The following is a 26,973-nucleotide window of genomic DNA, read 5'->3' on the forward strand; positions in this document are numbered from 1 at the left end:
GCGCAAAGTCGAGGTGGAAATGCCAGCGTTCTGAAGAAGCCTCCTGAACTCGATTCAGGGAGGGAGTGGTTCGGAGGGTCACGACGAGTCATTATGCTCTTTAAAACCCTCTCCCTGCCAGGAAGGACTGACTTGCCAAACACCTGCCACTGGGGCGGGGAGACCGAGGCAAGTGGACCCGCTGCCCTGACTGCTAAAATCTCTGTCTGTAATGCTGCCCCACCAGCCTCAGTTCCACAATCGCCTCCCTCGCATCACTATAAGCGGGACTGGGAGGTGGGGGGTGATTTGTGGATTGACCCCCAGCTCCCGAGGTCCAGAAGGGCTCCTGGCCAGGGTTTGGGGAAGGCCGCCAACCCCACATTGCAACCTCTAGGTACCGTAACTGCTGAAGCTGTTGGATAACCTCAACGTGCTTCGGCAATGGCAACGCTGCATCTACAAAGATCAAAAGGTCTGCTGCAGACCTGGGAGATGAAATCCCACCAGATGGAGTGTCTCTGGCCCACCGAGAATCTAAGAGCCCATCTCCAGGAGCCTTCCCTGGGCCTGGAGGCAGATTATGCCCATCTTCACCTCTACTATATTGTAGGGCTCCTACCATCAGCAGCATGGCCTAGTGGATAGAGCAGTGGCCTGGGCGTCAGAAGGAACTGGGTTCTAATCCCGGCCCCACCACCTGTCTGCTGTGTAACCTTTGGCAAGTCACTTCACTTCTCTGTGCCTTAGTACCTCACCTGTAAAATGGGGATTAAGACTGTGAGACCTATGTGGGACAGGGACTTTGTACACCTGATTTTCTTGTTATCTTCCCCAGAGCTTAGTACAGTGCATGGCACACAGTAAGCACTTAAATATCACAATTATTATCATCATTACCACCAACAACACTACTATCTAGTGGGCACCTACTATATGCAGAGCCCTTAACTAGCCATCTTCCCAACTAGCCCATACTCACGGCACCAATAAGTGTGCATGCCCAAGAGTGTTTAAAGGAGAAGAGTGGTGAGAGGGAGCCAGGTTTAGAGCCCCAGGTTCAGGAACCAAAGGTGAAACATAAAATCACCATTTCACTTAGAGGCCCTGGCTATGTTTCTTAATGGCAGTTATCACACTCACCCTACTTAAATTGAACTTCTGAACTACATTATGACAAACTCCTCTGGTGACCAACAGTAATAATAATAATAATAATGATGGCGTGTGTTAAGTTCTTACTATGTGCCAAGCACTGTTCTAAGCACTGGGGTAGATACAGGGTAATCAGGTTGTCCCTCGTGGGGCTCACACTTTTAATCCCCATTTTACAGATGAGGTACAGAGATGTTAAGCGACTCACCCAAGGTCACACAGCAGACAAGTGACAGAGACGGGATTAGAACCCACGTTCTCTCCTAAGCCTGTGCTCCTTCTACTAAGCTGCACTGCTTCTCTGTACTAGATACCCACCTGATGCCTGGTGTAGGGTTTCCCTCTTCAATTCCTCCCACCTCACTTCTGGTGCCTATTCTCAACCAACCGGAGCAGACACTAAAAACGAAAGAGGTTCCTCTCTGCCAACCCCAGAGAACTGGGAGTGGCTGCAGTTCAAAAAATTCCCTATGCCCCTTTCAGTCCTTAGCAAGTCGGAGTCCCAAAGTCCTAATAGAGCTGCTCAAAAAGTCCCCCAAATTCCTAAACACTTTGCTGCTTCTGCACCCGTCATTGTTGGCTTTGGGGGGCGGGGGTACCTTGGTATTTGTTAAGCCCTTACTATGTGCCAGGCACAGTACTAAAAACCGAGGTAAATGCAAGAAAATCAGGTTGGACCACTGTCCATGTCCGACATGGGGCTCAAAATCTTCACCCCCATTTTACAGTTGAGGTAGCTGAGGCACGGAGAAGTGAAGTGACTTGTCCAAGATCACAGAGCAGACAAGTGGCTCAGCCGGAATTAGAACCCAGGTCTTTCTGACTCCCAGGCCCGCTACCCACCAGACGACGTTGCGTCACAGGCGGGGTGCTCATCAGAACTTCGAGAGCGGATAACAGTAGTTGTGCCAGGGAGTCCTGGGAAAGTTTGGTGGGCATGAAGATAATAATAATGTTGGTATTTGTTAAGCGCTTACTATGTGCAGAGCACTGTTCTAAGCACAGGGGTAGATACAGAGTAATCAGGTTGTCCCACATGAGGCTCACAGTCTTCATCCCCATTTTACTGATGAGGTAAGTGAGGGACAGAGAAGTTAAGTGACTTGCCCACAGTCACACAGTTGACAAGTGGCAGAGCCGGGATTCGAACCCACGACCTCTGACTCCCAAGCCCGTGCTCTTTCCACTGAGCCACACTGCTTCGGCTGCAGGGGCAGCTAGTTACATCAGAACCACCAGATGGAACCCACCCTCTCCACCCAAAAGGCCCAGATTACCGCTGACAATATGGAGAGTCTCTTCCTTACCCACTTAAACAAACCTGCCGAGGACGGTCTTGAGGCACCAGGTGCTAAGAGAATTGTTAGAGCAGCTCTTAAAGGTAGCAAAAGCACCCAAACCATATGAGGAAAGAGATCTCTTGGTTTTCACACCAAGTCCAAAAGCCAGGGTTCTGCACCTGAGGCTCCTTTCTTTTAGAAGAGACCCGGGAAGGCCGAGGATGGCGAGGTCACCAATAAGGACAGCTCACCCCTGCAGCAGGCTCAAGATGAGTTCCTGAACAAAGCCTCGGCATTTCAAAGACATTGTTCTCACCTGCTGTCAATGGAACTTGCTGGGACATAGCCCTGTTCCCCTAAATTCTGGGAGCTCCCAAAGGGCTGGGTGCTGCTTCTATCAGTTGACTGGCCTGCATTTATCCCCAGGTTGGAGCCATCTAAGCTGGGAGGAACGGTCTGGTCCACTGAAACCTGCAAGGGGCAGGAAAAAAAAAATCCTGAAACAATTGACACAATCATTTCTAATGCCAGCCAGTCCTCAAATCAGTTTCTACGAACTGGTCCCTTTTGAAGGGAAGGAGATGGAGACCAAAGCTCAACCTTGTTCTAGTACCGTAACCTCCCGCCTGCAGAGCAAAAGGGCACTCGGAGACCAGCATGACAAAGTGTTAAACTGATCCAGACAAATGACCTTAATACTCACAGATTTCACTGTGGGAGGAATTGCTTCTAGCACACTGACCCTTATGAAATTCAAACTAAAGTTAGCCTCATCCAAAAGAAGCAGCAGAAGAAACATGTCGGTCATCAGATGGGACCAGTGAGAATGTGAATTCTGACATCTGACTAAATGAAATTCACTCTTCCCAGACTTCAATCCTCAGAACTGTTTCTACGTGTTTTAGGGAACCAAATAGCTCCTACTTCTTCTCTGAAGTTTAACCACTGGACCCTGCTTCTGTCCTATTTTTCTGGAGAAGACAAAGTGCTTCTTCTGAAAAAATGGCTTCATTCTTCTCTTGCAGACTGAATGATTCATGAAGACAATCATATATTTAATGCTTGTGGGCAGCATTCCAGAACTAAAAGATTCAGTGTGAGAAACTACAAATACTTACCATCATTTGCTCCTAACATGCATGATTTAGAGGAGCGGCACATGTTGGTAAAGTTTAATTAGAAGGGAATCTGAAGAACATTATAAAAACCCCAGTGGCGTGTTAACTTAGGGACAGGTTTGACTCTAAAGCCCGGTGAGGGAGAGTAGAGATTCAGAGCTATTATTGTTTTCACTTATCTCCCGGTATTTCCCTCCCAAGCCACCTTCTCCATCTGCTGCAGAATTTCATGGAGCATTATCTCATGTTATATTAGGTTTCTTCTGATGCCGCAGTCAACAGCAGCAGGCACCGCTCACAGAATCCCACAACAATGCTTCCCGGACACACTTAATCCTCTCCTGGAAAACTGGAAAAACAGCAGCTTCTGAGATCTCAAGCTTTTGCCTGTCATTCAGGAGCAGTAAAAACTTGCACTTCACTCTCTCTCACCTGGCAGGGATACAGGCCATACATATGGTGTTTCCTGTTTTGAGTTATTCTTTGAGCCAGGTCTTTCATGACAGCCTGCATCGCCTTGTGGTATCACAATCAAAAGTCATATAGGCTTTGAATCTAAACAGCTTGAAAGCAACTGGGCTGCCAATAACCAGGACATCTGTCATACCTCTGGAATATTAGGAAGAACACTACGTCAACCTCAGCCAAACACGAACCCACAGCTAGCCTACTCTAAATCGGACCCTAAGTAAGGAGCCGTCTTCGGCATCTCCCGCCCATTCGCTCACCTTCTGAGCATCTTATTTGAATTTTCGTTTGTAGACCACTGCGTAACTTTAGCAAATGGTGGCCACGCACGATACCATGAAGCAGATATCGCATCCCCGGTTCCCGAGCCTGAGTTCTGCCGCTCCCTAGGCTAGAGTCAGTCCCAACGTGCCCAGCACAACCTGGGGATTTGAGAGGACCTGGTTCAACTGACCTGTGGGTAGAAGGTGGAAGAGGCGGCACGTGGGCTGCGAACAAACTCCATAAAGAAGGCCCCATCCTGAAGGCATCAGAGGAGGAAGCAGCAGCAGCAGGGACGAGAAAGTAAAGACACGGAAATTTACGCAAGTGGGTCATTACCGAGGGGTGGGGAGGGAGGGATTGAAAGAAGGGAGAGAAGGAGAGAAACAGGATGCCATGTGAGGGGAGCAAAAAGAACCGCCACCCAGAGAGACATGATATCCCAACATAAAAGCATCAGCAGCAACTCAGACCCCACTGGACAGACAACCTTCCTGCTGATCTGCCAAGCACAGCTGCCTTTGATCACATCATTGTTTTGGTACTTTGGGGCTTTTCTTATGTTTCCCATAAAATTCTGAAATTTTCAGTGAAGGGCAAAAGGTGGAACAAAATGCAGAACAAAATGCAGTGAAAGGTAGATCCATGCCTTTTTTTTTTTTAGTGAAGACCCCACTGCCACTAAGAAATCAGTTACTTGAACTTCAAGACACAAAGGAACCTCTCTTCAAATTTGGATTCTTACCTGTGACTTGGGGGAAGCAAGGTTCCAGGAAGCGAAATCGTTTCATTATTTCCTTAACAACGGAGCTATGCAGATGCTGTTTTATCACAACATCTAAAATTTGCACCATAGATCTTACCCGATAGGTCCTATGCCAGCTACATTCCTTGGTGCTTCCTTAAGTTCTCTCAAAAGGCCTGCCCTGCCCTGAGGTCACCTAGCTGCCTTTCACCTGTGGCAGGAAGAGAGAGGAGCTGCTTCCTCAGACACCAACACCAAGAAAATCATTTACCCTTGTTTCTCAACACGCATCATCTCTCAGCTGCCATCAGTCTCAGAGGGACACATACCATCAGCTTTCCATGACCGATTCAAATTTTACATCAAAATTCACAAAGCATCTACTGCAGGATACAGATGGGGGGCACAGTGACACAGTTCAAAATATTTTCACCAATTAGGAACAGGAAAGGTGGCTTTTGGCAACCTTCGATTCAACAGCATCATTAAAGCACACCTGCATATACTAAGCACTCAATAAATACGACTGAATGAATACACAATGCCGGTTGGTCTCTTAAATACATAAGAAAAGACATTCTGGGTCAGGTCATGGACTCATTAAACAAGTATTCTGTCTCAGGTGGGTGCAACAGAGGATTTTGGGAAAAACACTGTGATGACTGAATCCCTTCATGGCTGAAGATGTACCAAACATCTAGCTTTACAAAATCTTTTTGGACTTACCTACAAATCTTTCTAACCCATCTCCAGACTTTTAATATCCCAAACTTTTCCCGTTTACATTCTAAACATCTAATTACCAATTCTGGACCTCTTTTCCATAAATTTATTCAAACTCTTCTTGAACCTATAGTTTCTGTCTGCACAACTTCCTGAGGGTTACCAATTTTTTTTATATTTACATACACGCATCTATTGGTCGATGGATAAATATATCTCATCTGCTTTGTAAAAACTTTGCAAAACTTCAGTTATGCTCTGTTGATCCAAAGAACCCTATTTCTGGAGAGAATTCCTGCTTCCTCCCATAGTTGTTTTGGTTGATTTTACCTTAGTCTATTACCCATTTGAGTTTTATTCAGTTTTTTTCCCCAGTTACAGTTTCCAAACTCATAATTACAGTCCGGCCAACCCCAAAGTGGCCACCTCCCATAAACATTCCTTAGAAACTGAAATATCCATTACTTTGGAAATCTATTTAAGACCAGTGCCATTATACATTGGCAAACAGGTTAGAGACAAAACTTGGCTGCTTCTATCATGTGGGTAATATGTTCTGAAACTAAATGTTTCATTTGGTAGCTGCTGGGATTCACCCAGGACACACAAGACTATCTGCTGGTCTCCAAAACAACATCCATCTACACATCTCCCAGAAGACACAATTACTTTTTTGATCTCAATTTCTACTTGATCTATCATCACATTTTAAGTCAGCGGGCTGCCACGTAGCAAGATGTGTTGCTGAACATGTCAATAAAAATATTTGGTTCTTCTGGCTTATTCCTGTGTCATAGGATTGTGCTGGCTCCACAAATCACCATCATCTTCTAGAGTTGGTGTTTCAGAGCCCATTTATTTAACAGAGCAGCTTCTAGATGATGATCTCAAAATATTTTTGATGCTATTTCAATGTAGTGAAAAGTTTCCTGAGAGACTAAATGTCTAGTTCGATAGTGGCTTTCAAATTCCATGTTCCACTCTCCACTGAAAAACAGACTGCAGAAAACTGAATACAGAGTAGGAGTTTCTATGTTGTTTCTTGAGCCTCTCCTAAATCTCCTGCCCACTGCTTTTTGCTGTACCCTAAAGCTACTGAATCCCTTCACTGCTTTTTGCTGTACCCTAAAGCTACACTGAGATTCTAAAGGACTCTTCAATTGACTGTCCTACAGATTCTAGTCAGGATCTTATCAGCAACAGAGAAATGAGACTTCATGGTATCCTTCATTGTTAGCTTCTTACTTTTCCTCTTTTTTATGGTACTTATTAAGTACTTACTTATGTGCCAGGCACTGTCTTAAGCGCTGGGGTAGATACAAGCTAATCAGGTTGGACAAAGCCCATACCCACAATTTACAGATAAGGTAACTGAGGCACCAAGAAGTGACTTGCCCAAGGTCACACAGTAGACAAGGGGCTATTACTAAGACTTTTAAAACTATTACTGAATAGAATTTCTTGGTCAATCTCAAAGTTCCAAACTGATGTTGGAATCTGACTAGTATACATGGGCCTGAATGGTTCCTACCTTGGCTCATGAAAGAACAAATCACATATCAGCCTAAGCAGAGAGTTAGCACTGTTGTTATTAAGTTGATGTCCAAAAGTGACCGTGGTAGGAAAGGTTCATCGTTTCAAGTTCCGAGTCCAGTAATCTGAGGCCTCTTTTCCCATATCAAGTCAGGGAATTTTCCATCTTAACCTGGACATGAGAAATTTAGGTGAAATTGACTCTTTTACCTTGCGAGGACTGTCCAGGTAAGTGGGTGTGATAGAAATACTGCTACTCTCCATTGACTGAACAGAATTCTTTCCAACATGCAGTGCTCCTTGCTGATCTCCCAGGGATCTAAAATAAGAGTAAAACAAAATCTATAAGCCTTACTGCAGATCTTGTTCTCTAGCATACTACCCTGGCCAGGATGAAAAACGTTTGCTCATCGTGAAGTATCTAGGATGTGGTCTTTTAAACATTAGCTGAAATTCTCATCTGGTAGAGTGTGAACATTTGCCCAGGCCGAATGGTTAACCAGCATATTAGTACCATATATTTCCCACCCTCCCCAATTCGGTTGGTTAGTTTAAAAATTATTTCATAGTGAAATACAAAGGGAAGTGTTTAATTGTCTTAGTTTAAAACTTCCTTAAAAAGTTACATTTATGACACCTGGCTAAATGTGAAAATCATTCTAATACTCCATGAAAAGAGACAGGACTGAGCAATTAAGAGTTTAAGTTTATCTATAATCTTCTTCCACAAAAACAAATACACAAATAGAGTGGTCGGGATGCTTACAGTTAGCAAGACAATGCCTACATTACATTCAACAAGTCAGTTCAATTTGCCACACCTAAACACTAGCTTCAAAATCCTTCTCCATGATTTCATTTGTTCTTGCCTTGATATGAAAGGGTTTAACCAATTGTGATGTTGCAGGGATGGGAAGAATCCAGCCTTAGGCTGGACATGATTTGCCAATTGGTTGGTGGCATGAGTGGCCAGAGTTTTGGCCAGGGATCCTCCTAACTAAAGACAGTCACAGCCAGCCACCTCTGCACACCCCAGCTCCTACTATGCCCAACATTCCTGGATTGCTGACGGCATCCATGGTGAGTTTGGTGTCGGTTTGGAGCCATCATGTGGACTAGAAGAAAGAACGTGGGCATGGGAATCAGAGGACCTGGGCTCTAAGCCCAAATTGGCCACTGCTGTGTGCCCCTGGCAAGTCACAACTTACTATCCTTATCTGTAAAATCAGGATGAAGTACCTGTTCTTGCTCCCCCTTTGACTGTGAGCCCCAAGTGGGACAGGACTGTGTCTGACCCAGTGCTTTGTACAGGGCTTGGCACATAAGAGCTTTACCACAATTACTACTATTACTAACTACAGCCACTTTTTTATGGTATTTGTTAAGCGCTCACCATGTCCCAGGCACTATTCTAAAAACTAAGGTAATCGGGTCCTACAATAGGTTCACAGTCTTAATCCCAATTTTACAGATGAGGTAACAGACCCAGAGAAGTGAAGTGACTTGCCCACGGTCACACAGCAGACCGGTGGAGCCAGAAGTAGAACCCAGTCCTTCTGACGCCCAGGCCCGTGCGCTACCCACTAGGCCATGGTGCTTCTCCACTTCAGTCATTCAAACTCCCCGCTCTCCTGTCTTCATTGGGAAAGATGAGAGGAGTTTGTGTAGGACTCCTGCAAGGTTTTTAAAATTCAGTGTGTGGCGTGCCAGCCCAAACGATTTCCCACTCCTGCATAAGTGGGTACTAACAAGAGTGCAGAGCAGCAGCAGATTATCACTATAGCTCAGGGCCCCCTCTCCCAAGGCTCCACAATATTCAAGTTTGACAGATGGCCACCACTACAGAAGATATTGCAGTCCACTCTCAATGTCCTCCCTCAGCTCCCCCTTCGCCATCCCTTTCTAAACAAGTGGGGCACTAGAGGCTGCATTCAGGGTTTAGAAGACACCTGAAGCTCTGCTCTAGAAGTTGCACACTGCATCGTCAGAAGCTGCCCGAAGTTCATCCCTGCTTCCACATGGTTTTTAGAGCTGAGTGGTTCGGGTGACCTTCCCACTGGGATACTCACTTCTGACTGGCTTCCATTTCCAGCAAGGCAGAGAGCGCTGAGGTTCCCTTCTTCCCGACCGGTGGTCCCGGGGGTTCGAGGGAGTGGGTGGAGATGGGGCCAGCCATCTGCAGGCCTTTCATAGTGGTCCCTTTCTAAAGGGGGAAGAGGAGAAAACTCCCATCAGGCTACAGCTAGTTACCTCAGAAAATGCTTCTGCCAAGCTCTTGCCTCTCAAATTCTGCTTTGTACCTTATAATCATCCCTCTAAAGAGAGCCAAAAAACACTGGTCAAATCCCACAAACTGACACTTGGATTTCAGATTGTCTTCTCTCTCCTTAAGGAATGCAGGATAAATAAACATTTGAATTCTAAGCCTACAGCAAAAGTTGCCAACAATGAGTGGCAACTTCTGAAACAACCACCTCTTTACGGTCTCGTAAGTGTTCCTTCCAAAACTATAGATTGACACTTTATTCCTTTCCAATGAAATGGAAACAGTTTCTCCTTCTACCTTCCTTCTAGTCCCAGTGGAAAGAATAGAAGGAAATTGAGGTCTGTTTCCAATACAGATATGGCTTTCGGTACATTTTTCATGGATCCCAGAGCCAAAATTGAATGTACAATGTTTCATCTCTAGCTGAGCGAAACATTCATTCATTCCATTCAATATTGAACGCTTACTATGTGCAGAGCACTGTACTAAGCGCTTGGAATGTACAAGTCAGTAACAGACAGAGGCAGTCCCTGCCCTTCGACGAGCTTACAGTCTAATTGGGGGAGACAGACAGACAAGAACAATGGCAATAAATAGAATCAAGGGGAAGAACATCTCATTAAAACAATAGCTGGTCACTGCAACCTCACCTCCCTCTGCACCCTCAGCCTGCCATCAGCAGGGCTGAGGAATTCTTGCCTGCTCCCAGCATGCTCTGTGCACCCCAGGTCTGGCATAAAAGGTTTTGCCGTACTTTCTCAGCCCCTCTTCACCTCCAGCGCCGAATGAAATCTCCGACATTTGCAGCCTTGCCTCCCTGTACGCTTTTCCCTGCCACCAGCTCTCTTCCACACCATCGCGGAGAACTCATCCTGCCCTGCTTTCCACCACCCTAGCATGAATGAGATGAACGCATGAGGCCTCATAGAGTCTCACAAAAGCTAATGGCTGCATATTCATTGCTGTGGACACAGAATCATGAGGAGAGATTCTGTTCCTTTAGCCGCAGCTCCTTACTGACTTTTGTTTTATTTTGTGCATTGCGTATTTGTCCTTGTCCCTTATGCTGTTTGTATGGTTTAATAATAATGGTATTTGTTAAGCGCTTTCTATATGCCAAGCACTGTTCTAAGCACTGGGGTAGATACAAGGTAATCAGGTTGTCCCACGTGAGGCTCACAGACTTAATCCCCATTTTACAGATGAAGTAACTGAGGCACAGAGAATTAAAGTGACTTGCCCAAAGTCACACAGCTGATAAGTGGTGGAGCCGGGATTAGAACCCACATCTTCTGATTCCCAAACCCGAGCTCTTTCCACTAAGCCACGCCACTTCTCGGTGTGTCTGTCTTCAGTCTTCCCTTGGCCCCTGCTCCCACACGCATCTATATTCACATGTCCCTCGAGGGACAGGGTCCAAGTCTAATTCCCACCTGCATACTCTACTCTTCACACGATAAAAGCTTAATACATACGATTACTACTTAAAGCATGTGTTGCTACACCTGTTGCCAGGCAGCAGGAAGAGATTCTCTCTTGATAGGGGCCGTCAGTCAGAAAAGGCAGCCCCTTCCAAAATTCTACTTCCTTGAAGTGGGAGGAATTCCAACTTGTTCCAAAAGGTCTCCTCACCCGAATCATGCGATCTGATCGATGACGCCTTCGAATCCGGTTCAAACCTTCCATGAAACGGATAAAGCCATCTAAGAGCTGCCACTCTTCCTCATCAGAGCGGGGTTTGTCCCCGTAGATGTCGCAGTGGGACTCGCCCTCGGTGATGCGCTTGGTGGCGGTGATGCAGGCAGGAAGCAGCAGGAAGCGGGTCCTCCAGAACTTCAGAGACTCAATTAAGCTACGGAAGATAAAATGAGAGAGCAAAATGGGGGCCCGATAGAGAAGGGCAGCTTGCTTTCTCCCTCAAACTTCCTTAAATGAACAGAGCTTGACTCCAATGCCTCACTATAGTCCGTTTGACTGTCAGATCATTCCCCAACACTGTTACTAAGGTGTGCGTATCTTTATAGTATATAACCCTAGTTTTAAGTGAATTCACATATGTGGTCATAATTACATAATTTAAGATCCAAGGACAAAGACCACGTTTACTCTTTCTTTTGTTGTCCGCCATTTCTAAAAACTGAAAGGTACATTCAATAAATTAATTTTTACAATGATTACAATTGTCCTGGTACTGAGCTGTTGGAATGAAAAAGCAACAGGGTGAAAACACAGAGAGAACATATAATGTTCCGAGTATTTGATGGAGAAGTTGCCTCCTTACTCCCCACATCCCTTAAAGAGCACATCTCCTCTGAACTAATCAATTTCTGTTCGGGAAATATTGATTAACAAGGGAATTAGCAAGAGGTAGCAAAAGAAAGCAAAGCCCCATATCTGACCTGAAGTCCTCGGAGCCAGCAGAGCAGATATATTGATCTAAATAATTCCACTTATACTCCTCCAGTCGTTCATGGGAGAACTCCACCCAGCAAGAGACAAATTCGGAGTCTGAATGGGAGGGACACAAGCTGTAGGTGTAGTTGATCTGGGCAGATTCATAGGGGTACCTGAAAATAAATCAGACTTAACTTCAGGATGTTTAGCAGGATAAAAATATCTTTCCTATTGCTCTCTTCCAGTAGCGGACTAGAGTCTTCCTGGTAAAACCCAATTTTCGCTAAGGAGTCAGGTCTTGCCCTGATAGAAAGTGGAAATGTGTGTGATTCAAATATACTCACTTGGGTAGGTACCGGGTGACGGTGATGATTTTATCCTTCAGCGTTACTTTGTGAAAAGTACGACCCATGCTCAGCCAGTATTGGTCTTCCTCCTCGGGGCGGTTACGAGACACAAGCCCTGACAGAAAGAGACACACAGAACTTCCTTTTTTCCTAGCTTAAAATCACTCCACCACAACAGGCAGACAGGCTGCGCATACGTAAAGGACTACGTGTGAATGATCTCTTTGTGGAAAATGGAACTGCCACATAAAATTCTTGAAATTCAAATGACCCTTTCCTGAGGTAAGTCTGTGAGACCTTAAATGATCTTGCTTACTGTGGAACCATGTGGCACTTCTCAACTTTCTGATACAGCAATCCTACTGGCAGACAGGAGATATAATGTATCATCCTCTGCCTCATTTGGCAGAAATCTCCCTCCATTAAGCAAGTTCTGGAAATAGACTTGGGGAAAGAAGGCAGAGAACTGGAGCTATCCACAGCAGTAAAATGTTAGCCTCTCCCACAGTAAGTGGAGAGAGGGCTATGGAGTAAAGAGAAAACACAGTCCTCTTTGGCTTGAAGTGGGGAAACAGCCTTCTAAAAATACTGAGATAGGAGTTAGGGATGGGTTGTGGGGGAAGGGGGAAGGGGAGGAGAGAGAGAAAAAGAGAGTGAGAGAGAGAGAAGGGAAGGGAAGATGGGAGAGGGGTTGGAGAGGTCAGAGTAAGCTTAGAGGAAGAAGCTTTGGAATCAATGGTGCAGAAAGTGGTGGTGAAGGGGTGTGATAGGTTTTATTTGTCTGGCTGATAAGAGGAGTGTCTTCTCATTAAGTGTGGGGTTCATTAAATAGGAGGCCACCTAGTAGACTGCATTAGTGAATTCACTGAGACAATCCCTGCAAGAAAAGGATGGCTACAATAGTGACGAAAACCTTGCTGTAGAGAGGAAGTACGTATGTCTTCTAATAATTACGGTATGTTAGGTGCTAAAGGAGATAGAAAATAGGTTGGACACAGTTTCTGTCACAAATGAGGCTCCCAGTCTCAATAGGAGGGAGAACCGGTACGGAATCCCCAATGTACAGATGAGGAAACTGAGGCCCAGCGAAGTTAAGGACTAAAGTCACTGAGCAGTCAAGTGGCAGAACCGGGATTAAAACCCAGGTTCTCTGACTCCCAGGCCCGTGCTCTTTCCACTAGGCCACCCTGCTTCTAATGTGGGTGATATGAATTAATTCAACCTGAAGGCAAACAACTGGTATAGCCAGAGGAAGCAGGGAGAGAAGAATATTTAATCAGTCAATCAATTTAACACTTACTGGGTGCAGACCACTGTATTAAGTACTTGGGAAGCAAGCTATATACTTGGGTGAAGGAATACACTTCATGTCTTAATTACGCCCAATGTTACACAAAGATCAACAACCTAACTCACTAGAACTACCATCTGAAGAATTGACAAAGTGGTTATAGGTCAATGATGGAGACAACTAAGGGAGGTTGCGGAGAACAGGCTACCAAAGGTGGCCCGAGAGAGCCAGAAGGGCCAGGCCAGATCATGGGAAAGGCAACACAGGTGAGAGAAGATAGAGATTATTTACAGCAAAGTGGTAAGCTACACAGGCTGGTAAGTAAAGGCAATTAAACGTACTGTAGGAAACGAGGCCAGGAGGAGGCCATGGAAGAAACAGAGATGGGCGGAGACAGCTTTGATAGAAGCAGCAGCACAGGAAAAGAAGGAAGAGTGGGTATTCCCTAAACCACAAGAATGAGGCAGGGATGAGAAGGGGGTTTCACAATATAGTACTATGGCCCAAATATTTAAATACCTTAAATTACTTCATTAGACAACAGTCCCCCTCAGACTTTCTATATTTGAATCAGAGGCAATGGATTCCACACTAATTATTAGCGTCTTCCAATCTCCCACCTCCAACCTATACCCCATACTGCCACACAGATCATGATAATAATAATAATAATGATGATAATGACGGCACTTTAGTGCTTACTATGTGCCAGGCATTGTACTAAGCTCTGGGGTAGATACAGGCAAATCGGGTTTGACACAGTCCCTGTCCCACATGGGGCTCACGGTCTTAATCCCCATTTTACAAATGAGGGATCTGAGGGACAGAGAAGTTAAGTGACTTACCCAAGGTCACACAACAGACAAGTGGTGGAGCTGGGATTAGAACCCATGTCCTTCTGACTCTCAGGCCTGGGCTCTATCCACTAGGCCACGCTGCTTCTCACATCTCTTCCAAGCCCTTCTTGGGCTTTCCATTTCTCACACCAAACAAAACTCCTCACAGTCAGTTTCAAGGCTCTCCACAGAGGCCCCGCTTTACCTATCCGCTCTCTTCACCCACTATTCCCCAGGTCAGTGCTTAGTTCTTTCCACGCCAATATTATTTTTTTAATATTTGTTAAGCACTTACTATATGTCAGTACTAAACTCTGGAGTGAATACCGGCTAATCAGATCGGACACAGTCCCACATGGGGTTCACCATCTTAATCCCCATTTAACAGATAAGGGAAGTGAGGCACAGAGAAGTAAGGTGACTTGGCCAAGATCACATAATAGACAAGTGGCGGAGCTGGGATTAGGACCCACATCCTCCTGTCTCCCAGGCCCCTGCTCTATCCACTAGGCCACACCGCTTCTAGCTGTACCTCATTACCAACTCTCCTGCTTCCGTCCCCTTACTCAAACTCGTCCCCCCTCTTGGAACCTGCCCCTTCCCCACATCAGCGGACCACAGCTCTCCACACATTCAAACCCCTTCTAAAATCTCACCTCCCACAAGCTTTCCACTATTCATTTTCCACCACCCCAAACCGCCTTCAGCCAACTCTAGCACTTATAAACTTATTTACACTCATGAACATATGTTTGCTCTATTTATTTTGACCACTTGAGTTCTAAAATTTTGATGTTTTGTCCCCCCGTTAGAGTGTCGGCTCCTTATGGTCAAGGAACCAATCATTTTATTATTCTGTAATTAACCCCACATCTAGTGCAGTACACTGCCCTAATTAGGATCTGAATATATGCTACAGCTACTGTCACTTCTCCCTAATCTCACCTTTACTACCTCACTGAACTGGAATACTTTCCCTTCCACTCCAGTAGTGTTCATGGTTTTTTTTTTCCTGCTGTACTGCTAACCTCAACTTGCCCTGTTCTCCGCTTTCCCACCACTGACTCTTGCTCACACCCTTCCTACCTGCCTACAGCATCCAAAAGACCACTGCTTCCCCCATTTTAAAGCCCTTCTGAAATCTTACCTCCTCCAAGCGGGCTTTCTGGAGTGATTTTTCCTCTTCCCACTTAGACGTCCCCATCTGCCACTTCAATACTCTGTGTCACACCTTGGCATTTGGGCATTCACTACCCCTCTCCGACACCTCACCCCCACACAGCAGTTAATTATATACCTTTATACTTTATTGCTTCCTCCTGTCATTTATTTTAGTGTCTGTCTCCCCTGTTATAGTGTAAACTCCTTGAGGACAGGGATCATGTCAGGGATTATGCACATATCTATAACACATAGTATTATTTAAACTAATGTCTTTCTTCCCCACTAGACTGTAGAGCTAGTTACGGACAGGGAACGTATCTACCAAGTCTTCTGCATTGTACTCTCTCTCAAGCACTCAGTACAGTGCTCTGCACCCAGTAGGAGCTCAATAAATACCACTGATTAGTGTCTACTAATACTGTTGTGGTCTCTCAAGCACTCAGTGCATTTCTCTGCACAAAGTAGGCACTCAACAAATACTACTGTTTGAATAAAGAAAACAGAGCCAGATTAAGCATGAAACTAGCAAATCTCGGAGGGGAGATTTTTTGAGGGAATCTTACTTCGGAGAGGAAGGTACTCACCTCTACTATAGAGGGGGCTGCTACTAAGTGGCGGTGGAACGGTTGGATTTGGTTTCTGTGGTTTAGGCTGAACTATAATCTGGTAGCCCTGCATAAGACGCTGGCAAATAAATTCTTCAAACACTTGCTGAGCTGTCATCTGCACACCCTCTTCATCTCTCCTAAAACAAAAACAAAACCCCCAAACAGTTTAGCTGTAAGGATCAGATTATTTATTCATTCATTCAATCGTACTTAATGAGCACTTACTGTGTGCAATCATTCCTAAGAAAGACATGCTTGCCTGCCCCCTTCCCAGAATTCTGCAGGAGCTCAGATCTGTCTAGAGGAGCCAAACCCTCAGGCCAAGTAAAGGCCTGGGTACTTGAGTCCCAGATTTGAGCTTAGTTCCCACTCCAGGATGTCCAAAAAGACTCTAGGGAGTGAAAGCCGGAAGACCAGAGGCAGAGAAGGGGAGACCAAAGTTTGCTCTCTTCCTCGCCTGCTAAGGCACACTCCACCCTTTCCTACTATGGCCAGAGCTGATTTTTCGCTCAGAATAATGACGGCATTGGCAGAGTAAAACAGTTGGAGAAGGGGGGACATGAAAGAGGGAAGGGGGGTGGGTGTGGGTGTGCATTTGTATTGGGAAGGGGGTAGAAGAAGGGGAAAGAGCAACATGCACAAGAGAAAAGGGGTGGGAAAAGGAGTCAGCAGGTGCAGGAAGGAGAGGCTGCTAGGATGGCCACTGTAGGCTCCCTCCTGACAACTGAGGAGGATGTGGCCGGCTAGTGTCTTTCTTGCTTAATTTTGAGAACAACCCCGCTCTCCTCTTCCTCACTCAGGCTGTAAAGCTTCTTAAGGGCAGAGACCATGCCTTCTACTCTCATAATACCCCAATGCTCTCTCTATAGGAATGTGCCCGTTCACTGTCCTACTGTACTCTCCCAAGCACTTAGTACAATGCTCTGCATAGGGTAAGCACTCAATAAATATGACTGACTGACTGAAGAGCATAGGTCCTCAATGAATGATTGACACAGAAGCACCTTGAACACAGACCTGTCAATATCCGCCTCCGGGAGCAGGTCGTAACAGCCTTCGGTGTAATCATTTTGCAGGCCCTGGCGATCCGGGAAGTAGTCCGTAGTGAGGGGGAGGCAGGCCGGGGTAGTGAGAGACTTCCAGTCCACTCCAACTGTGCAACAGAAGCCTGGCACTACAGGGGGAGCAGACAGTGTCAGAACTGCCTCGTTGCACAATGGAGAAAAGATAACGGTGGCATGCGTGGTCACCCGTGGAAAAATGAGAAGAAGGGGTGAAAAAGGTTGGAAGAGAGTAAAAGTTGAGAGGGAATAATTGCCACGGGGATGAGGGGAAAAGGAGAGAGAGAAAAGACAGAGTTTGTTAAATAATGCAGTGCACATGCTTATCCAATCCCATCATGCAAATGGGATTCACAACTAATATTTTTAATTGTCTGTTGATTGTAAGCTAGAGTTGACAGAGCTGAGAGCTTGTGAGCTTACTGCAGATCAGGCGTAATTTACTTTAAGGCAAATCAACATTTGAAGAGCAGATGAGACTCAAACCAGCTCTTCTTCTTAATGATTACAGAGCTGCACAGGGCAGGGGAAAGGAGGAGAGAGCTCAGCCTGAACCTGGAATGAATAGCAAATAGCGCACAGGGAATAATTCCAGAGTTATAAAAACAAGGGACAGATCCAAAAGAGAGGGCAGAAATAAAGGATCCTGTAAAGTCACAATGCCACAATTTTACAGTTCTGGAGATTAACATCCCAAAAATCAGAAACTCCATTAGTCGGCAGGCCCTGAGCCACATGGATCTTCTCAGTGTTGCCTATGTCGGAATCATCAAAATTAAGAAGCATATTAAGGCCACTTTCTTGACAGTTTGTACAAAGGATAAGTATTATTTTTAAATCACTGAGAAAAAAAGTGAGTCTGAACAGCCCTCCCTGTATCCATGCTTCAGAGTTTAAAACTGAAAAGTTTTAGTCCCACCATTTTTTTAAAATTCTCATTACGGTGTAGTAAAAATGCTGATTTTATTAGTAACTCCAAGCAGCTCAAAGCCCGTTCTATATTTAGTCGATGTCCCTGGCAGCCATGCCAAAAAGGTGAGGGGTTGGGATTTTTCCCTTCTGTGGGGAAGAGGCAAGGCTGGAAAGGAGAAGTATTTTGCTAAAGGTCATCATGTGGCCCTATTTGCATGTTACAAGCGTTTTGGGTGGTGGTGGGTTTTTTTTGTTTTTTTTTAAAAAAAGGAATTCTTTGGGGACTGATTCCCCTTTTTGAAACAGGCCTGCACAGGGCATTACTAACTTTAAATTCTTGGAATTAGCAGAGATTTCACAATCAGACAAAATGTTGTGGAATCACAAACCTCTAGTCCTACCTCAGAGCCCATCCTAGGAACTCTGACAGGGGAGTAGGGGGAGGAATTTTTCCAGCCCAGTCTCTCCCCATATGCCCCCTTGAGTACTAAAGGCAAAGCCTACAGGCCAGGCAGCCTAGCAGTGAGGTGGGATGAGAGGAAGAATAAATGATTCAGAGTTTCCAGGCCTTAGGCAGCTATCAGTAGGATGGATACCCAAGACAATCTGAAGGTTGATGCAAGAACATAATAGTACAGCAAGAAAATACCAGGTCAGCTTAATACTTTTCGGTTCTTCCAACTCAGTTGCAACCAAAGAAAACAAGGCTTCCCCCACTCCCGCTCTGTTGGTTAGCTGGCTGAGGTGTGGCCATCCAAAGTGGCCCCAAGGGAGGTTCAACAGGTAAATTGGCAAAACCAGGACACCTGACTCATGCCAAAGGGTGCTACTAGATCATCCGGTCTCTCACGTACTTCCTGTTAACTGAGGACCCCAAAATGCTTAAAAATGTTTTCTTATGAGATAACTGTCCGATTAGAGTTACTGAAACTCAGTAGCCAGTCATGGCTTTTCATCTAATGTTTTGTATAACAGATAACAGGTCATGTGTGTGATACAGTTCCAGTGGCAAGATTCAGAAACTGCCCCCAAATAAATGACCCCAACCAGAGAAATCAAACCATAAAAATTCATGCATTCCCACATCTCTTTGCCTGGCTTCCCCCTGAACCAACATAAAGCAGATAAGCAGGACAAAGAGGACAGTCAAACATGTCAGAGTCAACCTGCAGGCACAAAAGGAGACCAGGAAAGGGTAGGATGGCAGCCATTTTTCTCCCTCCCCTTCAGTCATATGAAGTAGAATGAGTGACCACTAGTCCCTTCTCTGTTCCACCTCACAGAGGCCTTTTTTGAAAAGCAAAGTGCTCCAGGACAAACTGTCTATTCACCAGGCAACCACTAATGCTGGCAGATCCCTTAACACGCAACCTCCCCTTGCTCCCAGTGGCAGATATTACACTGGCTCCCACCTTGTCCCCCAATTCCCAAAAGATTTCTGTCACTTCATCACACTTAAGTACCCCTCTCCTCTCCTCCAAGTTCCTCCCTCTTACTTGGATCGGCCGATACATTGTCTTCTACAGAGTCCTTGTTCTGGGTCCTAGGATTCATACCTAAGAAAAGATGGAATCACATATCATTACCAGGAAGACTGCCTCTTCTGCACAGATTGATGAATCTCATACTAATATTACATTTCTAAGAATTATTAATGATAGCATCAAGCAGAGGTTGAAGGAACATTTAGCTCGTCTGATTCATTTTGCTTCCTCCAGGTGGATGAACAGTTCAATTATCCAGCACCAATGAACATCCCGAACATTTAAAACATAAAAGAGGGTCAAAACCAAACTTCACATCATTCCTCCTAAACCCACTATCTCTCTCCATTTTTCAGTAACAGTTGACAATGCCACCATTCTCCCTGACTCAGAAGCCTGCAACCTTCTGATAATTAGTTAATACTTCTCCTTATCCACTCAGCTCGGTGTTCCATAGTAAGTGCTCAATAAATACGATCGAATGATTGAACGAATGACGGCGGCGACCAGCGACGCTTGGAGGAGCCCTCTGATGGATAGGGAAGATATTGTATCATCGCCGTCTTGGAAATTTTTCAAGTTTTTAGTTATCAAAATAGTTCCATCTACTATGGAAGGGATACATTAATATTTGTAACATCTTGCCTTATTTGTAAAAATAAAGGGAAGCCAGAAATCCAGCAAGCCCTTCACGCTGGAAGATTATTTAAGAGCTGGCACCTATCACACGTACTCAGGATATTCGAAGTCATCCCCTGCGGTAAATCACTGTAATGCTTGCTAAGGTACGATGTGGTCTCTAATGTAAAGCTCTTGTATATGTTCAAATTTGCTATTTACATAGAGACTTGTGTTACATCTCTAGTCTGTAAGCTGGCTGTAGGCAAGGAACAGGTCTACCAACTCTGTTGCATTGTACTCTCCCAAGCGATTAGTACAGTGCTCTGAACATAGTAAGCACTCAATAAATACCACTGATTGATTGATTATTTTAGTTCATTCTGGTTCTTCCAGCTGTTCCCCATCTTCTCTTCCCAGAAGCCTATGTTCTTTGTTTTTTTATTTTTAAAGAGTGGAAAAACAAATCAATCATTGGAATTTATTTAGCTAGCACTTACTGTCTGCAAAGCACTCTATTAAGTCCTTGGGAGAGAGCAATAGAGTTGGTTAATATGATTCTGGCCCACTAGGTACTTATAATGTACCAGAAATGTACACCTATAAAAGGGAACCATCTTCACAAAAACAAAACATGTTACATTTATTACTCTTGTCAATCACAGGAGGGATGCAAGTTCATAATAGGCAGGGAATGTGCTAATTCTTTGTACTGTACTCTCCCAAGTGCTCAGCACGTGCTCTGCACATAGTAAGGGCTTAATAAATGCCACTGATTAACTGAATGATAAAAGCAACAGATTAAATGTAGAAGCACATGGTTTCCTCTCCTCAGCCCAAAATTAAATGGTTCTAACATGAATACCAAAATTAATCATGTCAAGGTATAAGTGAAGTACTGAATAAAAACACAGTTGTTGCAGGTGTGTATGAAGGATTGGATGTAGAGGGCCGGCTATAAGGTTAAAGATTCTCAAGGGTTTAAAAGAAAACTCACCAGCATAAACAATTGTATAACCATGCTGGTATAAAATCTGCATTTTACACAGGAGTGCAAGTCAGGTCATGTAGTCCTTTGAAAAGCAAACTATGCGCCTGAAGAGATGAATGTTTTCCTTTCACTCATATTGCTTGTTAAGATACAACATTGTGTATTCCACCCAGGATAACAATACTTCTATTGGGGTATGATAAAAAAAAAAAAAGCCAAATCCAACCAGATGAAATAGGAGAAAATTGAAAGGTTAAATAACTTCACTTTAACAAAGCACAATTAAAAGACTGCACCTACTGAAGGTACTTTTCAATGATTTGCTGTGGAACGGTGGGAAGGGAGAGGGAGGTTTCTGGTGGTGTCCAACAAAATTCGGTTTTACAAAGGCTTGTTTTCATATACGGATTGATTACCAAGGTTGGGCAGGATTGTTAACAACATGTAAGACAGGAACAAAATTAAAAGTGACTTAAAACACTGGAAAAAAGGCCCTACAAATAGAGGGTGAAATTCAATAGAGACAGGGGTAATAAGTACGGTATCTTGCACTTTGGGCAGAAAAGCAAAAACCACAAACATGAGACGGAAAAGAGTAGCTTAGCACAGGTATGGCAGAAAAAGACCACAGGTGAGGGGGGTGAAGGAAGGGAGAAGACAGAGTCAGAGTTTATCAGATGCTGAATAAGTTGGCAATGCAAATTCAGTTATTAAAAAAAGGCAGTATTCCTATTGTGCATTTCTGGAGTATGTAAACATGTATAATTTGGGAGGTAATCTTTCAACAATTCTCCTTGATGAGCAAATTATTAAACTCTTGAATCCAGTTTTAAACTCCACTTTTTAAAAGGAATGTGGAGAAACTAGAGGGAACCCGGGAAGAGGGGCAAAAATTATTAAAGGGTTAGAAAATAGGTCTATGAGAAAAGCTAAAAGAATTGGGATAATCTATCCTATAAAAGAGGAGGTATGGGATGACAATTCCTGTCATCAATTAAGTACATGAAGGGTTTAAAAGTCCTACATGCCCCTAAGGAGCAAAAAAGGGAAATGGCTTTAAATTTACAAAAAGGAGATATCAATTGGACAGAAGGAAGAGTCAGGAATGGGTACTGAATCAGCATGACTTAGTGGAAAGAGTCAGAGGACATGGGTTCTAATCCCAGCTCTGCCAGTTGTCTGCTGTGTGACCTTGGGCAACTTCTCCGTGCCTCGGTTACCTCATCTGTATAATGGGGATTACGACTGTGAAGCCCAGATGGGACAACCTGATTATCTTCTATCTATCCCAGTGCTTAGAACAGTGCTTGGCACATAGTAAGTGCTTAATAAATACCATAATTGTTATTATTATTATTATTCCCTGGAGACCTTTAAGGAAAGAATAGACATTTACCACTCCCAGATAACTTATTCATGATTTTTTTTGTTGTTTTTTAAAGACTGGGTTTAACTAGGTGCTCCCTAGTTACCTCCAACTCTAAAATTTTCTGATTCTACAATTCCAAATAGTGCATGAAGATTATAGATTTCAACTGTTCTACCATTTTCCAGCATCTCTCTGCTGTGAAGATTCCAGACATGTCAGGAAATCCCAAAGCTACTGGGGTGCCCCAAAGTCTTTACTAAATATCAAATGGAACATATCGGGCATTGGAAGCCCCCAGCCATTCCTCCAGGGCTAAGGCCAATATAACAAGTACTTTGGGAAGATTCATGGACCAATTCAGTCCCTGACTTCCTCCCAGATACTGAAATCAATTGGGAAAAGCAGAATGGCCTAATGGAGGGAGGAAGGGCTTGGGAGACAGAGGACCTGGGTTCTAATCCCGGCTCTGCCAACTGCTTGCTGTGTGACCTTGGGCAAGTCACTTAAATTCTCTGTACCTCAGCTCTCCTGTTCTTCCTCCTACTTAGACTGTGAGCCCCATGCGGGACAGGGACTGTGTCCAACACAATTTACTTGTATCTACCCCAGCACTTAGAAGAGTGTCAGACGAACAGCAAGTGCTTAACAAATACCATAAAAAGAAAAAAAAAAGGAGGAGCCTTAATGGGTTCTTGCATCTCCTGCCACTGAGTTCCTTTCCAAACACTACTGCCTGCCTGGAACACCTTCTCCCTTCAAATCCAAGAGCCACAGAATTCCCTCTTAAAGGCTCTTCTGAAATTACATCTACCATAGGAGGCCTTCCGCAATCAATTTCATCTCTTCTTGGGTTATAGCCCTTGAGCACTTCCACACCCACTGAGCATTAGGGCACTCAGCCTTCTGAAGCACTTACAATCATATAACACATACCCTATATTAATCACCAACTTAAATACATATCCCCTTTTCCTTTTTATGGCATTTATTAGCACGCTTGCTATGAGCCAAACACTATACTGAATGCTGGGGTAGATACAAGTTTTTCAGGTTCCATCTTCCTCCTACCTGTAAACTATTAGACTGTAAACTCCTTGATGGCAGGGACCTTCCTTACCTCTACTGTCTTCGTTGTTAGCTCAGTACTCTGCCCCCTTCTGAAGCCCTTACATTCATATTACACATACCTTATTACTTAAGCACCAGCTTACATACATATCCCATTCTCCTTCACCCTCCTACCTGTAAATTACTAGATTGTAAGCTCCTTGATGCCAAGAACCATCTTTAACTCTAGAGTTGCCTCCCAAGGAGTTAGTTCAGTGCTCTGCCCCAAAATATGACTGATTAGATCTTGTTCAAATCAGGATCTACCAGGACCCTCCCCACACACAAAGGGATGAGAACCCCTAATTGGGCTCAAAAACTGACCCACTAATTTGGCCTGACTTCAGAGAACCCTCTGGTATGACTCCAAATCAGAACAGGTCCCCAAACCTGCCCTGGCCCAGACTCTCTCTCCCCCGGGGCAGAGCCAGGACTAGATCTATAAACAGAAAAGAGTGCCCATTTTATAGCTCCTTCCCTGGACTACTAGTAAATAGACCTTCTGGGATATAGCTGACGCAGCCCAAAGAGAGATTCAATGGTGCGGCATCCTGATCGCCATCTTTTACGGTATCTGCTGAAATCAAAACACAAGTCCTCTTCATCAGTTACCTGCACTGTGGTTGCTAAGGCTGACAGAAAATTCTTCTGTTCCACTGAAGCTCAGGAAGGACAAGCTGTCGCCAGGCTGCCGAGAAGCGATGTGCCTGCAGAGAAAGTACCAGACTTATGGGAGGGGAGAGAAAAGGACCTCCTTTTCATTATTCAAAATTCCCTCCAAGTCCATCAATTGCATTAATCGAGTGCTTACTGCATCTGAAACAACTGATGAGGGCAATGGGCATGAGAATCAATATGGATGGAGAAATACTGGTTGCCGGGCAGAGGACGGGGCAGAATTAAAGCAGGTGAGGGTGAATGAGATAGATGAGTTCGGGCTGATGTCTGGATTTCCTCTAGCAGCACTCTACAGCCTGTGCACAGGAGCGAAGAAAGCAGAATGGAGATGATCAGGGCTGTGGGTTAGTAATACAGGATCAGCAAAGGGATAAGGGAGCAAGTGAGTTGAGTTCAGTACAGAGAGTGAGGGGGAGATTGTTAATTTCGGCATCAAAGTAGATTGGGTAGGGAAGGCAGAATTTTCCAAAACCAGAGCAACCTAGTATTTTCACTGAGGATCCAGTCTTTCTCCACAACTTAATTGCTACCCAGCCTGATGCTGGATTGGATAAGGAGGGGACAGAGGACAGAATCCTTTCTATCAATCAATAGTACTCTATGCAGAGCATTGTACCAAGCATCTGGGAGCATATAATACAGTTGCTAGACATGATCCCTGTCCTCAAGAAGCTTACTATCTAAATCACTTCCCCTGTCAGAAGCCTATAAAGGCTCCCGATTGATGTTCAGATCAAATGAGAAACTCACCACCAGCTTGAAATCCAACTGGCCTCCCCTTACCGAAATGCTCTTTTACTTCCTTCAATTCCACTGCTCAGGCTTGGCTGTGGCCGAGCAAATGTGCATCAGACCCCACGCACGTAACTTTTCCTGCTACCAAGTCATCACATGTCATTCTCCCAGCCTGGAATGCTCACACCTCACTATGTCAAACCAAAAGCTGCCTCTATATATAATTCTGCTAAAAACCCACCTCCCCTATAAAACCTAGCCAGGGAAATCCCAACTGGCTCTAGGCATCACAGCAATGCCTCAGTTTTAAACATCCACATAAACGATTGTTATGTTAGTAACTTTGTAAGTACCATTTCTGCAAATTTTCTAAAACTTGTGTATCTGTGTATCTGTATATGTACTGCCTAGCCCAGTACACTCTCCCTCAAGGACAATGACAATCTCTTCACTTTACAGTACCCAATACAATGTTGCACAGATAATGGGACAGTTAATAGAATTCACTTCTGAAAGGCTTGAGGTAAATCATTCTACACAAATAAAGTGAATCCTAGTATAAGGATTTCTTCACGATAACTTCCCATGGGGCCATTTCTGTTTAACTGACAGATTAGATTTGCTTAGATTCACAATGTCGATAAACTATATTTCCCCTCCTAAGATGGTTTATACAGAACTACAGATATCTAACCAACAGCATCTCCATCTCCTTCAAGTATTAACTCTTCAAGCTATGTGATGTAAAAGTGCTTAAATTCAAGGTGGCATTATTGTATTCTGATTCAAGTGTAGACATTAAATCATCAAATCTTACACTGGTTACAAGGTCCAAGTCCAATACAGTTATTAGAGACAAGAAAGGTGAACTTGGTGTTAGGTCTTAGCTCTCTGTACCATTTCTATTCCCTCAACTGCCTTAATAAATATTTTCTCCTTTATGGTGAGCCCCTGTTCTACCCAGGGCTCACCATCTTATTCCCATTTTTCAGATGAAGGACTGAGGCTCAGAGAAGTTAAGTGACTTGCTCGAGGTCACTCAGCAGACCAGTGGCAAAGGTGGGACTAGTACACAGTTCTTCTGACTCCCAGAAGTATCACCTAAGAGCATTGCCCATTGTTTCCTCTCCCCCTTGCAAGGCCAAGCTCAACCACCTGGTCTTGCTAGCATTTTGCTAGCATCCAGCTCCGTGTGCTTGCACGTGGATCCTGGAAGCTCCTAAAAGAGCAATTTTCCAAGCCCTTTCTGCAGCCTCACCTGCCAGCCGCTTCATTATACGCTAACTCCAGCAGCTCCGCAGAAGAGTGTGTCAGGTCCCTCTGCCCACTGCCTTGAAGTTCTGCCATGTTCTGGCGAGTCTGGTGATGAATCTGAATGGCTTCTCCGGATGGACCTACGCAGACAAGCATCCAATAATCAAACTCCTCCTGATTTTCCATATGGCAATTAATAAGAACTTATTGTGTATTAAGCACTGGGGTACATATAAGATTATCAGATCCAACAAAGCCCCTGTTCCACCCAGGGCTCCCCATCTTATTCCCATTTTTCAGATGAAGGACTGAGGCCCAGAGAAGTTAAGTGACTTGCTCGAGGTCACTCAGCAGGCCAGTGGCAAAGGTGGGACTAGTACATAGTTCTTCTGACTCCCAGACCCGGCTCTTTTTGATCTTAATATTTACTTCTACCTCTCTCCTGTCCAGCTTCAGTGCTTCATGCTGCTACGGAGACTCTAAGATTTTTGATATGCAGACTTTTTTTTTCTTTAAATGGTACTTATTATGTGATTACTATGTTCCAGGCACTTTACTAAGCTCTGGGGTAGATCCAAGATAATCAAGTTGGACAC

General features: G+C 44.5%; 1 protein-coding gene across 6 annotated transcripts in view; it reads right to left on the bottom strand.

The window, feature by feature from the left end:
- DEPDC5 (DEP domain containing 5, GATOR1 subcomplex subunit) overlaps positions 1-26,973 on the bottom strand; it is a 79,701-nt gene that overhangs the window by 17,996 nt on the left and 34,732 nt on the right. Inside the window, exons 23-34 of one of the 6 annotated variants that reach the window (XM_029054873.2) lie at positions 26,382-26,517; positions 24,323-24,417; positions 19,638-19,697; positions 17,186-17,369; positions 16,145-16,305; positions 12,267-12,384; positions 11,928-12,095; positions 11,161-11,380; positions 9,332-9,465; positions 7,473-7,581; positions 4,455-4,520; positions 2,731-2,885 (exon numbers count right to left, since the gene is read on the bottom strand). In XM_029054873.2, coding sequence (XP_028910706.1) covers positions 2,731-2,885; positions 4,455-4,520; positions 7,473-7,581; positions 9,332-9,465; positions 11,161-11,380; positions 11,928-12,095; positions 12,267-12,384; positions 16,145-16,305; positions 17,186-17,369; positions 19,638-19,697; positions 24,323-24,417; positions 26,382-26,517 — 1,606 coding nt within the window. Of the gene's footprint in view, positions 1-2,730; positions 2,886-4,454; positions 4,521-7,472; positions 7,582-9,331; positions 9,466-11,160; positions 11,381-11,927; positions 12,096-12,266; positions 12,385-16,144; positions 16,306-17,185; positions 17,370-19,637; positions 19,698-24,322; positions 24,418-26,381; positions 26,518-26,973 lie in introns of those variants that run through there. The other 5 variants (XM_029054882.2, XM_029054896.2, XM_029054887.2 and 2 more) reach the window with 5 other exon arrangements.

Source organism: Ornithorhynchus anatinus, chromosome 2 (assembly GCF_004115215.2).
Source record: "Ornithorhynchus anatinus isolate Pmale09 chromosome 2, mOrnAna1.pri.v4, whole genome shotgun sequence".
Lineage (NCBI taxonomy): Eukaryota > Metazoa > Chordata > Mammalia > Monotremata > Ornithorhynchidae > Ornithorhynchus > Ornithorhynchus anatinus.